General features: G+C 45.8%; 1 protein-coding gene across 1 annotated transcript in view; it reads left to right on the top strand.

Annotated features, from left to right (window-relative positions):
* LOC134608226 (kinesin-like protein KIFC3) overlaps nucleotides 1–16,412 on the top strand; it is a 211,384-nt gene that overhangs the window by 163,861 nt on the left and 31,111 nt on the right. The window contains exons 13-14 of the mRNA XM_063450888.1: nucleotides 3,115–3,219; nucleotides 4,178–4,308. Coding sequence (XP_063306958.1) covers nucleotides 3,115–3,219; nucleotides 4,178–4,308 — 236 coding nt within the window. The remainder of the gene's footprint in view (nucleotides 1–3,114; nucleotides 3,220–4,177; nucleotides 4,309–16,412) is intronic.

Raw genomic sequence — 16,412 nt, forward strand, 5'->3', positions numbered from 1 at the left:
AGGGTCACAGTGTACTAATGACAGTGACATGTTTAATGGTCAGTCTCTCCCAGGGTCACAGCGTACTAATGACAGTGACATGTTTAATGGTCAGTCCCTCCCAGGGTCACAGTGTACTAATGACAGTGACATGTTTAATGGTCGGTCCCTCCCAGGGTCACAGTGTACTAATGACAGTGACATGTTTAATGGTCAGTCCCTCCCAGGGTCACAGGGTACTAATGACAGTGACATGTTTAATGGTCAGTCCCTCCCAGGGTCACAGTGTACTAATGACAGTGACATGTTTAATGGTCGGTCCCTCCCAGGGTTACAGCGTACTAATGACAGTGACATGTTTAATGGTCAGTCCCTCCCAGGGTCACAGGGTACTAATGACAGTGACATGTTTAATGGTCAGTCCCTCCCGGGGTCACAGTGTACTAATGACAGTGACATGTTTAATGGTCGGTCCCTCCCAGGGTCACAGTGTACTAATGGCAGTGACATGTTTAATGGTCAGTCCCTCCCAGGGTCACAGTGTACTAATGACAGTGACATGTTTAATGGTCAGTCCCTCCCAGGGTCACAGTGTACTAATGACAGTGACATGTTTAATGGTCGGTCCCTCCCAGGGTCACAGTGTACTAATGACAGTGACATGTTTAATGGTCAGTCCCTCCCAGGGTCACAGTGTACTAATGACAGTGACATGTTTAATGGTCAGTCCCTCCCAGGGTCACAGAGTACTAATGACAGTAACATGTTTAATGGTCGGTCCCTCCCAGGGTCACAGTGTACTAATGACAGTGACATGTTTAATGGTCAGTCCCTCCCAGGGTCACAGTGTACTAATGACAGTAACATGTTTAATGGTCAGTCCCTCCCAGGGTCACAGTGTACTAATGACAGTGACATGTTTAATGGTCAGTCCCTCCCAGGGTCACAGTGTACTAATGACAGTGACATGTTTAATGGTCAGTCCCTCCCAGGGTCACAGTGTACTAATGACAGTGACATGTTTAATGGTCAGTCCCTCCCAGGGTCACAGTGTACTAATGACAGTGACATGTTTAATGGTCGGTCCCTCCCAGGGTCACAGTGTACTAATGACAGTGACATGTTTAATGGTCAGTCCCTCCCAGGGTCACAGTGTACTAATGACAGTGACATGTTTAATGGTCAGTCCCTCCCAGGGTCACAGAGTACTAATGACAGTAACATGTTTAATGGTCGGTCCCTCCCAGGGTCACAGTGTACTAATGACAGTGACATGTTTAATGGTCAGTCCCTCCCAGGGTCACAGTGTACTAATGACAGTAACATGTTTAATGATCAGTCCCTCCCAGGGTCACAGTGTACTAATGACAGTGACATGTTTAATGGTCGGTCCCTCCCAGGGTCGCAGTGTACTAATGACAGTGACATGTTTAATGGTCAGTCCCTCCCAGGGTCACAGTGTACTAATGACAGTGACATGTTTAATGGTCAGTCCCTCCCAGGGTCACAGAGTACTAATGACAGTAACATGTTTAATGGTCGGTCCCTCCCAGGGTCACAGTGTACTAATGACAGTGACATGTTTAATGGTCAGTCCCTCCCAGGGTCACAGCGTACTAATGACAGTGACATGTTTAATGGTCGGTCCCTCCCAGGGTCACTGTGTACTAATGACAGTGACATGTTTAATGGTCAGTCCCTCCCAGGGTCACAGAGTACTAATGACAGTAACATGTTTAATGGTCGGTCCCTCCCAGGGTCACAGTGTACTAATGACAGTGACATGTTTAATGGTCAGTCCCTCCCAGGGTCACAGTGTACTAATGACAGTAACATGTTTAATGATCAGTCCCTCCCAGGGTCACAGTGTACTAATGACAGTGACATGTTTAATGGTCGGTCCCTCCCAGGGTCGCAGTGTACTAATGACAGTGACATGTTTAATGGTCAGTCCCTCCCAGGGTCACAGTGTACTAATGACAGTGACATGTTTAATGGTCAGTCCCTCCCAGGGTCACAGAGTACTAATGACAGTAACATGTTTAATGGTCGGTCCCTCCCAGGTTCACAGTGTACTAATGACAGTGACATGTTTAATGGTCAGTCCCTCCCAGGATCACAGCGTACTAATGACAGTGACATGTTTAATGGTCGGTCCCTCCCAGGGTCACTGTGTACTAATGACAGTGACATGTTTAATGGTCAGTCCCTCCCAGGGTCACAGCGTACTAATGACAGTGACATGTTTAATGGTCGGTCCCTCCCAGGGTCACAGTGTACTAATGACAGTGACATGTTTAATGGTCGGTCCCTCCCAGGGTCACAGTGTACTAATGACAGTGACATGTTTAATGGTCGGTCCCTCCCAGGGTCACAGTGTACTAATGACAGTGACATGTTTAATGGTCGGTCTCTCCCAGGGTCACAGTATACTAATGACAGTGACATGTTTAATGGTCAGTCCCTCCCGGGGTCACAGTGTACTAATGACATTGACATGTTTAATGGTCGGTCTCTCCCAGGGTCACAGTATACTAATGACAGTGACATGTTTAATGGTCAGTGTCTCCCAGGGTCACAGCGTACTAATGACAGTGACATGTTTAATGGTCAGTCCCTCCCAGGGTCACAGAGTACTAATGACAGTGACATGTTTAATGGTCAGTCCCTCCCAGGATCACAGTGTACTAATGACAGTGACATGTTTAATGGTCAGTCCCTCCCAGGGTCACAGCGTACTAATGACAGTGACATGTTTAATGGTCAGTCCCTCCCAGGGTCACAGCGTACTAATGACAGTGACATGTTTAATGGTCAGTCCCTCCCAGGGTCACAGTGTACTAATGACAGTGACATGTTTAATGGTCGGTCCCTCCCAGGGTCACAGGGTACTAATGACAGTGACATGTTTAATGGTCAGTCCCTCTCAGGGTCACAGTGTACTAATGACAGCGACATGTTTAATGGTCAGTCCCTCCCAGGGTCACAGTGTACTAATGACAGTGACATGTTTAATGGTCAGTCCCTCCCAGGGTCACAGTGTACTAATGACAGTAATGTGTTTAAGGTCACAGTGTACTAATAATAAATATTCTATATAAATTACACTTTCCTGTAACACCCTTTCTGCTTTAGGTTTTCCTGGAAATCGAGCCTGTGGTCATGTCATGTTTGAATGGGTACAATGTCTGTATTTTCGCCTATGGGCAAACCGGCTCAGGGAAGACATTTACCATGGAGGTAAGTGCATGCTCCCCCTAATCAGCCTGTAACACTGTTTGTGGAGGTGAGTGCCTTGAGTTGGTTATGGTTTGGTGAATGTGCGCTGTATTGTTTATGGAGTGTCCCTTTAAAGTATATATACAGTCTTTGTTTAGCTAGTAAGGGATGCCACTAATGATACACCTTGAGGTGTCTGACACTGTTGTGCTTCGTTCACAACCAAAGCCCTGGAAAAGCTGAAATAAGGTAAGAGCAGGCCACCCAGGTTATACCTCACTAATACACTATCACCAATCAGAAACATCAAATACGAACAATATAAAAGCCAAGATGGAAAAATCTAAATTCATCTGAGTAAATATATAGAATTACTTACCAACGTGAGAATTCTAAGACAATTTCAAATTTAAGGTCAAAATATCCAAAGTGGAAAACATTTGATGATCTCAGTTTAGCCACTCTGACCTTTTTTTAAAATTTACTTAGAATTTTAATTTTAGTAAATAACCTTGCAAGTTCTATCAGGTTTGCTCTTACCACAAATGAAGGGGTACCTAGCTGTAGGTTGACAGAGAGCCCTTCGACATCATGGCTGGTGAATGGTCACTGGTCCTTTCTTTCATGACTCATACTTTTTTTGTTATTTTTAAAGAGTTTACATCAGCATTCCATTGCTACATAGCAAAGTCTGACACAGAATGCCTGTCCTTGCTCATTTGCATTTTGTGCTAGGAATTCTGGGATAGTTGTGGAGACATGATTTCTCAGAGTTTCTGTACCCAAAAGTACAAATTGAGATATATTGGTGACGCACAATAGTCATTTATATTATACATGGTTTTTTTTTTAAGTATTTGGAGCCTTTGGACTGCTGACCCAGAGCCGTGTTTTGTAGCAGTCAATTTTATAATTCTGTTTAAAAACAATGTGGTTGTGGGCAACGTTGGTGGTGATGACTGGTTCTGTTTGAGTTCAGGGAACATCAGAAAGCCCAGGGATAAACAAGCAAGCCCTTCAAGCCCTGTACAAGGAGATGGAGGACAGAAGAGGATTATGGGAATACAGCGTGGACCTGAACATGGTGGAGATTTATAATGAGGTGATCAGGTGTGTCTAAAAGAAATGAGGGCTTTCTGGGGGAGGTTCAATAATCAATAAGATGTCAATCAATAAGTGTCTTCTCACTTCATACCATCATTCTCTCAGTTAATGTGGACCTTGTCCTGTTCAGCATTCCTTCCTGGTTTTGCATTCACCATCACCCATGGAAGCTAGTATGTTCTGTGACCTTCTGGAGGGGAGTGAGAAGAAAGGACCTGATCACAGAATAAAGAGTGATTAATGTGCTGAAACCACACAAGGCATTGCTGGAGAAATAATTAATTGTATTATATACACGGAGGGTAATATAATGTTGCACTCTCTTTATTTTCCTCAGCAGCAAAGAAAATCTAACATTAAAATCTGTATAATAAGACATATAACAATCGCATGTCATAGTAACAAGGTCACCCAATCAGCAACTCTTCTGTACTTCCTCTTTCTTTGCTGCTCCCACGGTTCTCACACTGTGGGATCTATGTTATCTATTTGGTTTATGTAGAATATTACTATGTTCCTATTTATATTCATAGTAGGCATGGATGTTTAATGGGTTGAAAAGAACAGATAGTACTTTGTTATGCTGTACCATGAGAACTCTGTAATGTGGTAATTGGGAGTCTTGTCTTTATATGTCTAGGGTTATATTCTGATGCCATTATGGTCATAGCTATATAGAATAGGGGACAAAGGACCACAAGTTCTTGCTGTTGCTTGTTGTTTGCTGCATGGTTCTCTTCCGGGTGTTCTCTAACTATGTAGAGACTAACTCTCCCTTCAGGAGTCCAGAATTTACCATCTGCTGTTGAACATCCATTATCCTGTAACATCCGTTGTTGTTTTATTATGTATCCGTAACTGTAAGAATAAACCTGAAGAAACCGTAAGTCTGATGCGTATTGATGTTTATCTATATAATATGGCGGGCCACCCAACAAGAAGAAAGAGGAAATATATTATATAAGAAGATACATAAAAAACTTATTTCAATCAACGTAGAAAACACAAATCAAGATATTACAGTTTATCTATGGTATAAACAAAATATTATACCACTATATAAAATAAATAAATAAACGAGAGTCTTCTAACAGTGTCTCACCAACAGCCAAAGAATATAGATAATCAAAACGTATATGTCACAGTAAACTGTGACCCAACACGCAGAGTAAATAAATAAGATAATAGATTAGACAACGTTTACTGGTTGTGGCGAAAGTAACCTCGCCACTGGTTTTTGGAGGAGCCTGTTTGCCAGCCTCCTGCCTCAGGACTATGGGCCATGCAAAAAGGATCATAATATACCTTGTTCGTGCCTTTTTGATATACTGTTCAGTAGATTGCATTCCCCTCCTATTTTAACATTGTCCCGTTTGACAACCGAACAACACCTATTACCACCTTGGAACGGTTCTCACCGCAGTGTTCTAACTCTTCATCTAGGTGGCCGCAAATTCCTATGGACAACCACGAGGTGGCGACCATCTTGTTTGAATGAACGCAGGCAGCGGTGTTTGGGCATGAATCTCATGGAACTAAAATCGGACACAGAAACTCCCAAACACCGCTGTACTTCCATCATCGCCTGTGTTCGGTTTTATACAAGTTAGAAGGGCACTGTTCGGTGGACTCATTCGTCTGGATGAGGGGAACAAGCTCCAGGTTAAGAACATTGACTATGTTCGGTAGTTTATTCATGTGACGAGAGCAATCTTGCCACATTGCATTGGAGAAGCCTGGTTGCCCGCCTGCTGCCTTTGGACTATGGCCCTGGGAGATTGGGCCCTTTAAAAACAGTATTCGGCCATACCAGAGTGTATGTCACTCATTCTGACCCTTTAAATACAGTGGGGTCATTCGGTACTTGCCCTGTGTGAGCGGTGATAACCCAGATAGCTATGCCATGGAGCCCATTCATATAATGAAAGACTATGGGAAAGACTTTAGCTCCATGGCAATTGAACTGTATGTGTGTGGTCTGAGCACCATTCAATAATGTGCGCTCAGACCTAAGCTATCTGGGGATATGTTGCATGTATATGTTTTATGTAGTAATTGTAACATTGTGTAATTTTATGTCTTTTTGCAACCATGTGCTCAATGGAGTCTGCCTCTATCCCTGGATATAATTGGATTATTTTCCCCATTGTCTCCAGGATAGAGGGCTCTGTAAAACTGGTCTGGGCCAGATAGCCATGTGCCAGCCAAAAGATATTTTACTAACTTCTGAACCCCTGGTCTGATTCATGCCATTTTTTTGATATGTTGTTCCCCTGAATGGATTGATTGTGAATATGTAATTTGTATGTGAATTGGATGTATGGTTTTAGAGTTATGAAAGTTGGGTAAAAAGTATGTTTTAACTGTATGTGTAATTGAGTTTCCTCTCAGGATAAGGGGAGGGAATATGTGGGATGTAACTGATATGTGATTGGTTGTTTTATACCTCCCTGTGGGCGGTCCTGTATTTGAAAAGACTGTAATAAAAACCAGGCTGGGTGTGCCAGCACCTCAGACCACTGCTTGACCCTCAACACAGAGCCTTGTCTCGTTCTTGGGGGGATTCACTGTACTGATGTATGCTTTTCCTGTTCGTCTGCTAGCTGCTATTCGTGAGGTTCCAGTTTGGAGTGCTATTTTGTATCCAGTTCGGGAGTTTGGTGTTCTGCAGTAGCTGTGCCTGTGTCTCAGAAAGGGGATTATCGCCTAAACGGATTTTTAACCCCTTGTCTGCTGAAACGGTTCGTTACAATTCAGTTTTAAACTACCGAACTAGACCGACCGCAAGCACTGATTCTCTGGAACTATTTTGGGCTTGGGACCATGCGTGTGGTCGGTCAAATAAGTGACTTCCAGGAAATTCCTGAACCCCTGAACTGATCTTGGTGAGTTTTGGATATGTTGGTCACCCAGATCAGGGCTATCCAGGGATGTAACATTTGTGTTTTTTTATGTTTTAAAGGTATTTTGGGGGGGTTTATAAAAATGTGTGTTTTGTGTATGGAGATAATTGAGTTTAGTATAGTGCTTGACTCAATTATCTCCCAGGTACAGAGGAGAGATTATCTGATTATGTATGGGAGTATCCTGGATCTGAGAGCCAATGTGGTTGTGTAATTGTTCATACTGTGGTTTACTCTCAGGTTCAGAGGGGAGTGCCCCTTGCATGGGGACTTGCATATAAGGCCAGTTATGGCTCCCATTAAACGAGTTCCTGCTTACCCTCAAGATAGAGCCTCATCTGTATTTACCCTGGGCATTGCTATATCACTATACTCCTCTGGGTTATAATCACTTGCTCTAGTAAGAGCAGCCTGCTACACTCTCTGGAGTAGGAGAGATCTGCCCACTGGAAGCTGGATCCTGGTCTTGGGTCCAGGGTGGGTGGAGGACGGCGAGACCCCAGCCAAGCTGTAATGCTGGAAGTGAATGATGGTGTCTGGTGCAGTGCTTGTGGTACTCGGTAAGCACTAGGCACTAGGAACCAGCAATTGGCAGAGGCACCCGGTCGGGGTGCCAGGCTATCCGCCACACCAGTCCTTAGAATTTCTGGGTTATACGCTGTTAGAACAAGAATAGTCAGGGATAAGCCGAGTCAGGGAAGCCAGAAATCAGGTAAGCGAAAAAAACAATAGCCAAGTCAGGGAGGATAGAACGTAGAATAGTCAGGAGAAAGCCGAGATCAAAATACCAAAGTAGACACAGCGTCAGGGGTGGCGGCCCAGAACCGGAGCAGGACAGAAAGCAGAACCCAGAACATGTACACAAGACATGAGGGAAACATGAACAGGGCAGGACAGAACTGTACATGAACTGAGAATACAAGACAAAATAAAATAAAACCAGAGATACAAGGCAAAACAAGAGAAGACATAACTAAGTACTATATGTAGCGGAGCTGCGATATTAAATCCCAAGATCTCCGCTGGTATAGAAGGTAATCCAAAGTAAAGCGCTGGAAAAGAAGGCAATATCCCAAATCCCCCAGTAACCAGACGAAACACAGTTCAGGGAGTCAACTGACAATTTTTATTCACGGCTCCAGGAGTCAACTGACAATTTTATTCACGGCTGTTAGCCTATGCATTTTACATTTTTTACACCAGGTTAACACAGCTATTTCAGACAACCTTTAAATGTTCTGCAATATGACCTAAAGTGGCTAGGTTTGCCACAATGCTCCCCCAGAACCAAGCCAGCATACACAGTCTGATCCCAACGGATCGGCTTGGGGATGTCCGGAGTACCACCCATACAAATAGGGTTGCAGCTTTTTAAGGGCCCACCCCACGCTGATCTCTAGGACACGGCTGAAGGTCCAGGTGAACAAAACCTGGAAGTAGGTATGCTAATGTTTTCCCTGTGCCCGTCTGGGCGATACCAATAAGGTCTGTTCCCTGCAGTATAACTGGCCACGCTACCTGAGCCTCAGAGTGATCGGATGGAGCTGTGGTGTGGGCCTGCTGTCGAGTAACAAAAGGGTATGCTTGTTGGACGGTGGGTTGGGGAACAAAGGCGGATGTGAGCTCCCCCAAGTCATTGCCCAAGATCACATCAGCTGGCAAATTCTTACCTCCACATTCCCATGCCCCGCTCCCCAATCCAAATGTACCTTGGCAGTGGGGACTTTGTAAATTGCTCCCCCTGCCACTCGTACAGCCACACAGTCCCCAGTGAGATTGTTCTTTGGAACCAGATGATTTCGGACCAGAGTCAAGGTGGAACCAGAGTCACATAATCCTTGTATACTCTTTCCCTCTATGTGTACCACCTGACGGTGCCCCTGTCGGTTGTCTGAGGCGGCTTGTATGGGGTTCACTTCGTGCAGGGTTCCCAGGGGTTCTTCTACGGATATGGCTGTCATGTGTGGGACAAAGGGTTCTTTTTGGTAACAGTGTACCGCAGCTCGGTACAGGGGTGGTGGCCCCTGGTTATGCCAGGTTGGTCGGTTCCTGTTCCGTTGGCAATCTCTTTGAATATGTCCTTGCTGGTTGCAGGTATAGCAGCGGGTTGGCGGTCGTGTATTGTACCTGGGAGGGTACGAGTTGTTGCCTACCCCTGGTCGTGGGTGGGCCGAAGTGGTCACTGGTGGAAGAGGGGCGGTAGATCCATAAGCGGACTGGTGTTGCCTGTTGTCTGTGGCTTGTACCGACATCACATCGTGTAGTATCCCCAGGGGCTCTTCGATCTGATTAAAAAGTATCTCCTGGGTTGCTGGCTCCGATTGGTAGTGGTGGGTGGCTGCTCTTGGTGCTGGATTCTGCCGTACCTGGCTCCATGCTTGGCGGCTCCGGTTCTGGGTACACTCTCTCGCCATGTGGCCCCATTGTTTGCACGTATGGCACTGTATATTCGCTCTGCCATTATACCTGGAGGGTGAAGTGTGCCCCCCTGGGGTTGGCCGGAATGGGTTTGCTGTAGGTGCAGTAGGGGTAGCTGTATGAGGTTGAGCGGTGGGTCGAGGGTAACCTCGGTTGAGGTTACCGTGATGCCTCCTGGCGTCATAGTGCTGGTCTGCTAGTCTTGCAGCTTCTCTTAGGGTGAGGGGTTTCTATCTCTCACCCATTCCTGTGCCTCTGGGGACAGACCATTAAAAGACTGTTCTAACAGCAGCAATTGCTGTAACTCCTCCATGGTGGTTGCTTGACTGGCTTGTATCCATCCCTGGGAGGCTTGGTCCAGTTTGTGGGCCCACTCTGCATGGGAATCTTTCTCTGGTTTGCGCAACCCTCGAAACTTGCGCCGGTATGCCTCTGGGGTAATGGCGTATCTTTCCAGTATAGCCTGTTTTACCCGGGCATAATCTTTACTGTCCTCCCTGGGTACAGCCTGATAGGCTTCGGCTGCCCGACCTGCCAGTGTTCCTGCCAGTAAAGGTACCCACACTGCCTGCTCCAAATCATGCAAGTCACATAGCCTCTCAAAGTCTTGTAGATACCCATCAATCTCATCTTTCTCTTCACAGAACATTTTAAAAGCATGGTATGGGATCTTAGGCTTTACCTGGTTGCTGACTGAAGCAGTAATAGATTCTGCTCTGGAGGGTGAATTCTGCGGTCCGTGTGCCATCACATACTCCTGCACATCCGCCATCAGTACTGTCAGTATTTCCAGGGGTACTGGCTGGGGTAAAAATTCCATCCTGGTCCTCATTTCCTTTTGGAAGGGGGTTTCTTCCATGGCTGGTGGGGGTTTAACGCTGCGAGCTCTGTCTCCCTCCATCAATTCAGCAATAAGCACAGCTTTTGGCTTATTGCTGGCTATCTTACCCCTGGCTTCCAATAGTTCCTTTAACATCTGCCGTTTCAATGCAGTGTAGTATGTCTCCATTCACCTCCGTGTTCGGTTCTTTGTTGTATCCGAATTGCCATTCACTTTCCTGTTCTGTAGTTTCAATTACCCGAACACCGCTTTTCGGCTGTAAGGTTGGATCCCGCCGCTTGCCACCAATTGTAGCGGAGCTGCAATATTAAATCCCAAGATCTCCGCTGGTATAGAAGGTAATCCAAAGTAAAGCGCTGGAAAAGAAGGCAATATCCCAAATCCCCCCAGTAACCGGACGAAACACAGTTCAGGGAGTCAACTGACAATTTTTATTCACGGCTCCAGGAGTCAACTGCCAATTTTATTCACGGCTGTTAGCCTATGCATGCTCTCTATTCTAAAACCCACGAATACATTTTTACACCAGGTTAACACAGCTATTTCAGACTACCTTTAAATGTTCTGCAATATGACCTAAAGTGGCTTGGTTTGGCACACTATATATGTAAAACATTGGAGATTTAGACATACATAAATAGCCAAGATGTATGCAGCCCACCAACTGCGGCAAAGTACTCCAATTACAGTGGGTCCTAGACTGCCTAGATATGCATGACTAAATAAACAACAATAAAACACACACAGCACTTACCTGCAAGAAAGGGGCAGATGACTTGGAACAACTGCCTGCAGGAACCAACTGAAACAAAAGGATTCATGGTAAAGGAACGGATGTGGCAACATAAAACAACCATATACAGGAATCCAGAAGACTGGGAATTCCAGGAACGGAATAAAGAAATGAACCCAGAAAACCCAGCATAAATTAAACCAGACATGGAATAGAAAACCAGAAAAATGAAGAAAAACTAAACAAGAATTGTAAAACGAGTATACCAGAAGCCAATGCCAGAAATGATCCGCAGCACAGAACAGGATGTGACATAACTCCCCTCTTAAGTAACGACCTCTGGGCGCGACTAGCAGCTCTCCAGCAGAGACCAGGAAGGGAGCGAGGATCCTGCAACGAAGTCCTCTTGACTTCCCAGAGGCAAGGATCTCCCGCCGGAGAGGTCTCCTGCAAAGTATCCATCAGTCACGAATGAAGATCCACTCCAGAACAGGAGTACTGCCACAAAACGGAATCAGAACCGGAACCAGAACCAGGAACCAACCATCACAAGAGGAGACCTGCTGAGACCACTGAACTGCTTAGCAGATAGACCTCCTCCAGGGCAGGAATCAGACAGACTGAAAAGGAATGAGGAAGTCATCTCCAGCAGACTGGTCCAGATACAGGAACTCTTGTATGCTGCAGAATCCAGGCAGGATACAGACAGGGCAGATCAGGAAAGCTGCAAAGACCACTCCACGAACTCCAAGGGCCTACGGCCATACTGTCAGGAGTGGCGGTCCGGTGACCGGGACCTAGTATGCCTGATCTTGATATTAGGAGTCACTGTGTGCAAATGGATAATCAGGGCCTGGTGCAGGGTAACCACACGCCCCCTTGTGTTGAGCACCAGCGTTTGTGCAGCCACATACCAGGGCCCTGATGCAGCTACTGCGGATCCCAGGTGCCAGATGATAATATGCAGACCTCCCAGGATCTTAATAGGGAGGCTCTGCAGCAGATAAGGCCCCAGGGAACGTGCGCAGCTTAGCGGACAAGGGCACATGTATGAGTGTGGGAATGGATGAAACAGGATGGGCTGTGTTTATGTTGGGGGAGTGTTGTATGAGAGGAAGTGGGTGGTGACAATTAGGACTGACCTCAGTGCCACTGAGGAGCCAAGCCTGCAACAAGTTCCCCACCCACCCTCCCTTTTGTTTTTTGGGCAAAGGTGTTGTCACAGTTGGGGGGTGTCCTTGCCAAGTAAGGGGTGGTGTTTTTTTTGCAGGTTAGATGAAGGTGGGGGATAATGGCCGGGTCTCATCCTCCCTTGTCTCTTTGGTGAACCTTAAGGGGTACCAAGTTGGACATGTCCCCACCGAGCTAAAGCCAGTTGGTGGGGAGCATTTAGCCCCTCTGAGCTAAAAGCCTGCTGGTGGGGTGCCAAAAAGGCAAGAGGTGTTTATTATGCCGAGGGGGGAGGTGAGAGCCTTTGGGAAGAAGGAATGAGATTGGCAAGGAAGTGTTGGACAAGTACTGTATGACATCATGCAGGTACTTACATGTTATTTATTTATTTATGAGAATATTATAGCATAGCAATCCCCAGTGTGATACAGCAATTCCCTCCAATAACGAGACAAGGCTAAGTTTTGAAGGGAATTGCTGTATCACACTGGGGATTGCTATGCTCTGCATATTCCCCTGAGCTTAATCACTTAGCTCTTTTAAGAGCTTGTTCCGGATACGCTCTCCTGGAGGATAGGTCTTCCCTACACGGTCCTGAATGCTGGAGGTTCATTCCAGGGTGGAAGGAAGACGGCACGGCTCCAGTTAAGCTACGGCGGTTGTGGAGTCTGCGGTGGTTGTGGTGTCGTCTGCAGTGCTTGGAGTCCTCTGAGAGCGCTAGGAGCATCCATCAACGGAGGGTACTCGGTCGGAGTACACGGAGCTCCGTTACACAAGGCAAGGCTAGAATAGACACCAAACAAGAAAACAAGACAAAACTAGGAGAACCCAGACCCTCCCTTATACAAGTGTCCCTTTGTACCGCAAGCTACTGTATCAAAACAGTACAGTAGCTTGAACAATCAAAAAGAACTGCGCAGGTTTCCCAAGACAACTTGCACGCACCCGGCTACGAAGGGGGAGACCTCAGCTCAGCACCAAGAGGAGCTGTTGGCAGTTAAGTACAGAGACAAGAAGGATGTGTACCTTCTTACCACCATCCACACTGAGAGGACTGTGGAGGTCTCTGTACGTGGCAGAGCTGAGAGCACAAGGAAGGCAATGTGCGTCAAGGCCCATAACCGGCATATGGGTGGGGTTGATCTGGCAGATCAGCTGCTGCAGCCCTACCTAATTATACGCAAGATCAAGGGCCTGGTACAAGAAGGTTGCAATCTACCAAATACAGATTGCAACCCACAAAGCTTTTTTGTTGTTCAAATAAGCAAACCCCGGAATGCAACTGAGTTTTTTACAGTTTCAGCTCCAGATCATTTTGGGGATTTTGTATCGGGCGGTGATGGGAGAGAGCAGAGTTAGGGCTACACATTTTATTTTTAAAATCCCCCCCAATGCGGCAAAGCAGAATCCCCCAAAATGATGCAGAGTCTGTTTTAAGAGGGGGCAGAGAAAATATTACTGTCCTGCTTGCCCTAGACAGCCTGGACTCTATATTGGGGACTGCTTCAAATGAAACCACACATTAGTCCATTTTTATTTATTTTTAAACTTTTGCCGTTAATTTTGTTTTTGTTTTGTTGTTGTTACATTTACCCTATGTATGGGGGGCATGGTTGTACTCAGGAGGCCTTACAGAAAACAACCTGGAGTGTTTTTTTTTGCAATAACCAACAACAGGCTCCCCTAAATCAAACACAAATGTGTGTGTAAAAATGCAAATTCAAAAATTACCACCACACATTTTCTCCAATTTTTTTACTAAAACGATTGCATCAAAGGCATCAAAACATACCGTGGGGTGTCAACTTTTGAAATATATGAACGCTCATGGCAAGAAAATAAATTGGGATTTCTAAAAAGGCCCCCAAAAAGAAGATAGGCAAAGAAGATGTATCAAATTTGAAAAAGACATGTCAGACGTTTGGCATTGCACCCCCCAAACAACCCAACAAACCTAAGCATAGGTGGTATCACTGCACTCAGGAGATGTTGCTGAACATCTCCTGAGTGCAGTAACACATAACAGGAACTGAGAATCCATGCCTAAAGTACAATGTGTGTGAAAAATAACACAAAAAATGACTAGCCAAAAGTTTGACTGGTGGTAGAATTAGTGCATGGAAAGTGTTAAAATACCACCACTTGAAATACCCTAGGGTGTCTTCATTTCAAAAATATATGGTTTGATGGGAGTAAATAACAATGGCCGGTGCATGATGACCAGCTTTGAAAATTCCAAGTTGGAAAACACGAATGTGCACCCTCCAAATAAGGTCTTTTGTACCCACACATATTATATACCGATTTTCTCACCATTAAATGGTCTTTCTAAAGATACCATTTGTAATGGATACCTTCTGTGACAGATCCATCTGTATAGACTGAGATTGCTGGTTCGTCTGTTTGCCCCTTTTTCGTTTGCCTGTCCGTATGCCCCTGTTCGTTTGTTCCAGGAAATACCGATTGAAACTACCGAACGGACGGCCACCCAGGAGAGAAGTGTGCTGTTGGTTCGGCGAGGATTCTATGGAACTATAAACGGACACTTTATCTACCGAACACCGCTGAAACTACCGATCGTCCTTCGTTTTCGTCGAGGCATTCGAACACCGGTCCGTTCGGGAGTTTGGAACGTACGCTTGGACTTAGCCCGGATAGCCATCCCATGGAGTCAATCGTATACCGAAAGACATGTGAAAGACTTTGACATATGCACTCAGATCCAGGCTATCTGGTGATACGATGCACAAAGCACATGCATTCTGTATATGTATAATTATATATTTTTATGTGTTTTTACAGTTGTATTTAAAATGGCGATTTGCCTCTATCCCTGGAGATAATTAGATTCCTTCCCAATTATCTCCAGGATGTATGCATGTAAAGGGGAGTGCTTAAACCTGAGGCACTGCGATTGGCTACTGTCCAATATATGTCTCAGTCTTCCATCTGGTCCCCTAGGGGAGTGTCCACGAGGTGGGAGACCTGCATAAATACCGGGCAGGTAGCCCTCATTAAACAGATTCCTGTTTTACCCTCAAGACGGAGCTTGGTCTCATGTTTGGGGGGATTGCTACTTGGAAGGATTTATTTTGTCTGTTTTAGCCGTTAAAGGAGTTCGGCTGATTTTATGTTCGTGAGTTTACCGCGTTCCCTTACACTCGGTTCGGGAGTTTGGTGGTCGGCCGTGCAGAGCCTGCATTTCTGGAAAGGGGGGTTATCGGCTAAACAGCGGTTTCATCTATTTAAGCTGTGAGTGTCTTAACACCTAATGTTAAATCGCTTCCTAGCTTGCGCCGAGGACCACAAGCACCGCACTGGACACGACAACCACCGCAGACTCCACAACCGCCATAGCTTAACTGGAGCCAAGCCATCTTCCGTCCACCCTGGATCAGCTTCTGTCCTCCAGGACCGTGTGGGGAAGACCTCTCCTCCAGGAGAGCGTATCAGGAACAAGCTCTTAAAAGAGATAAGTGATTCAAGCTCAGGGGAGTATGACTTAGTCTCTGCAGCTGAAAACGGAGTGTAGGAGAAGGTAAGGGTCAGCAGTGTTCGTTGAAATGTGTAGCCGATTTCAGTTCCATGGATTTGGCTACACATATCACTGACCTCGTTCGAATGAACAAAGATGGCTGCCGCCACGTGTTCATTTGTTCGAATGGCGGCCACTTCGACTACTTCGGCTGCATCTGAAGTGCCAATTTAAAGTTGCAGAACTGCTTCAATACAATTTAAAGGGGCAGCAACTCTTTTAAAATCCAATCTGCTAAAACAGTCTTTAACAGGCAATCTCTTCCAGGGGCCATAGTCTTAAAGGGGCATTGTTCTCCAAAGTCACAATGTGCCCACCGACAGTTCTTAAAGCGCCATACACAGCATAATAAAATACAATATGCCCAAATGCTGATTTAAGAGGGTGCAATCTCCCCGGGGCCATAGTCGTAGGGGAGGAGGCAGGAAAGCAGGCCTCTCCGACTCCAGGACAAAGTGGCGAAGGGCACACCATTATTTTCATCATATCATATAACTTACTATAAAAAAA

This window comes from Pelobates fuscus, chromosome 4 (genome assembly GCF_036172605.1).
Source record: "Pelobates fuscus isolate aPelFus1 chromosome 4, aPelFus1.pri, whole genome shotgun sequence".
In the NCBI taxonomy this organism is placed as follows: domain Eukaryota; kingdom Metazoa; phylum Chordata; class Amphibia; order Anura; family Pelobatidae; genus Pelobates; species Pelobates fuscus.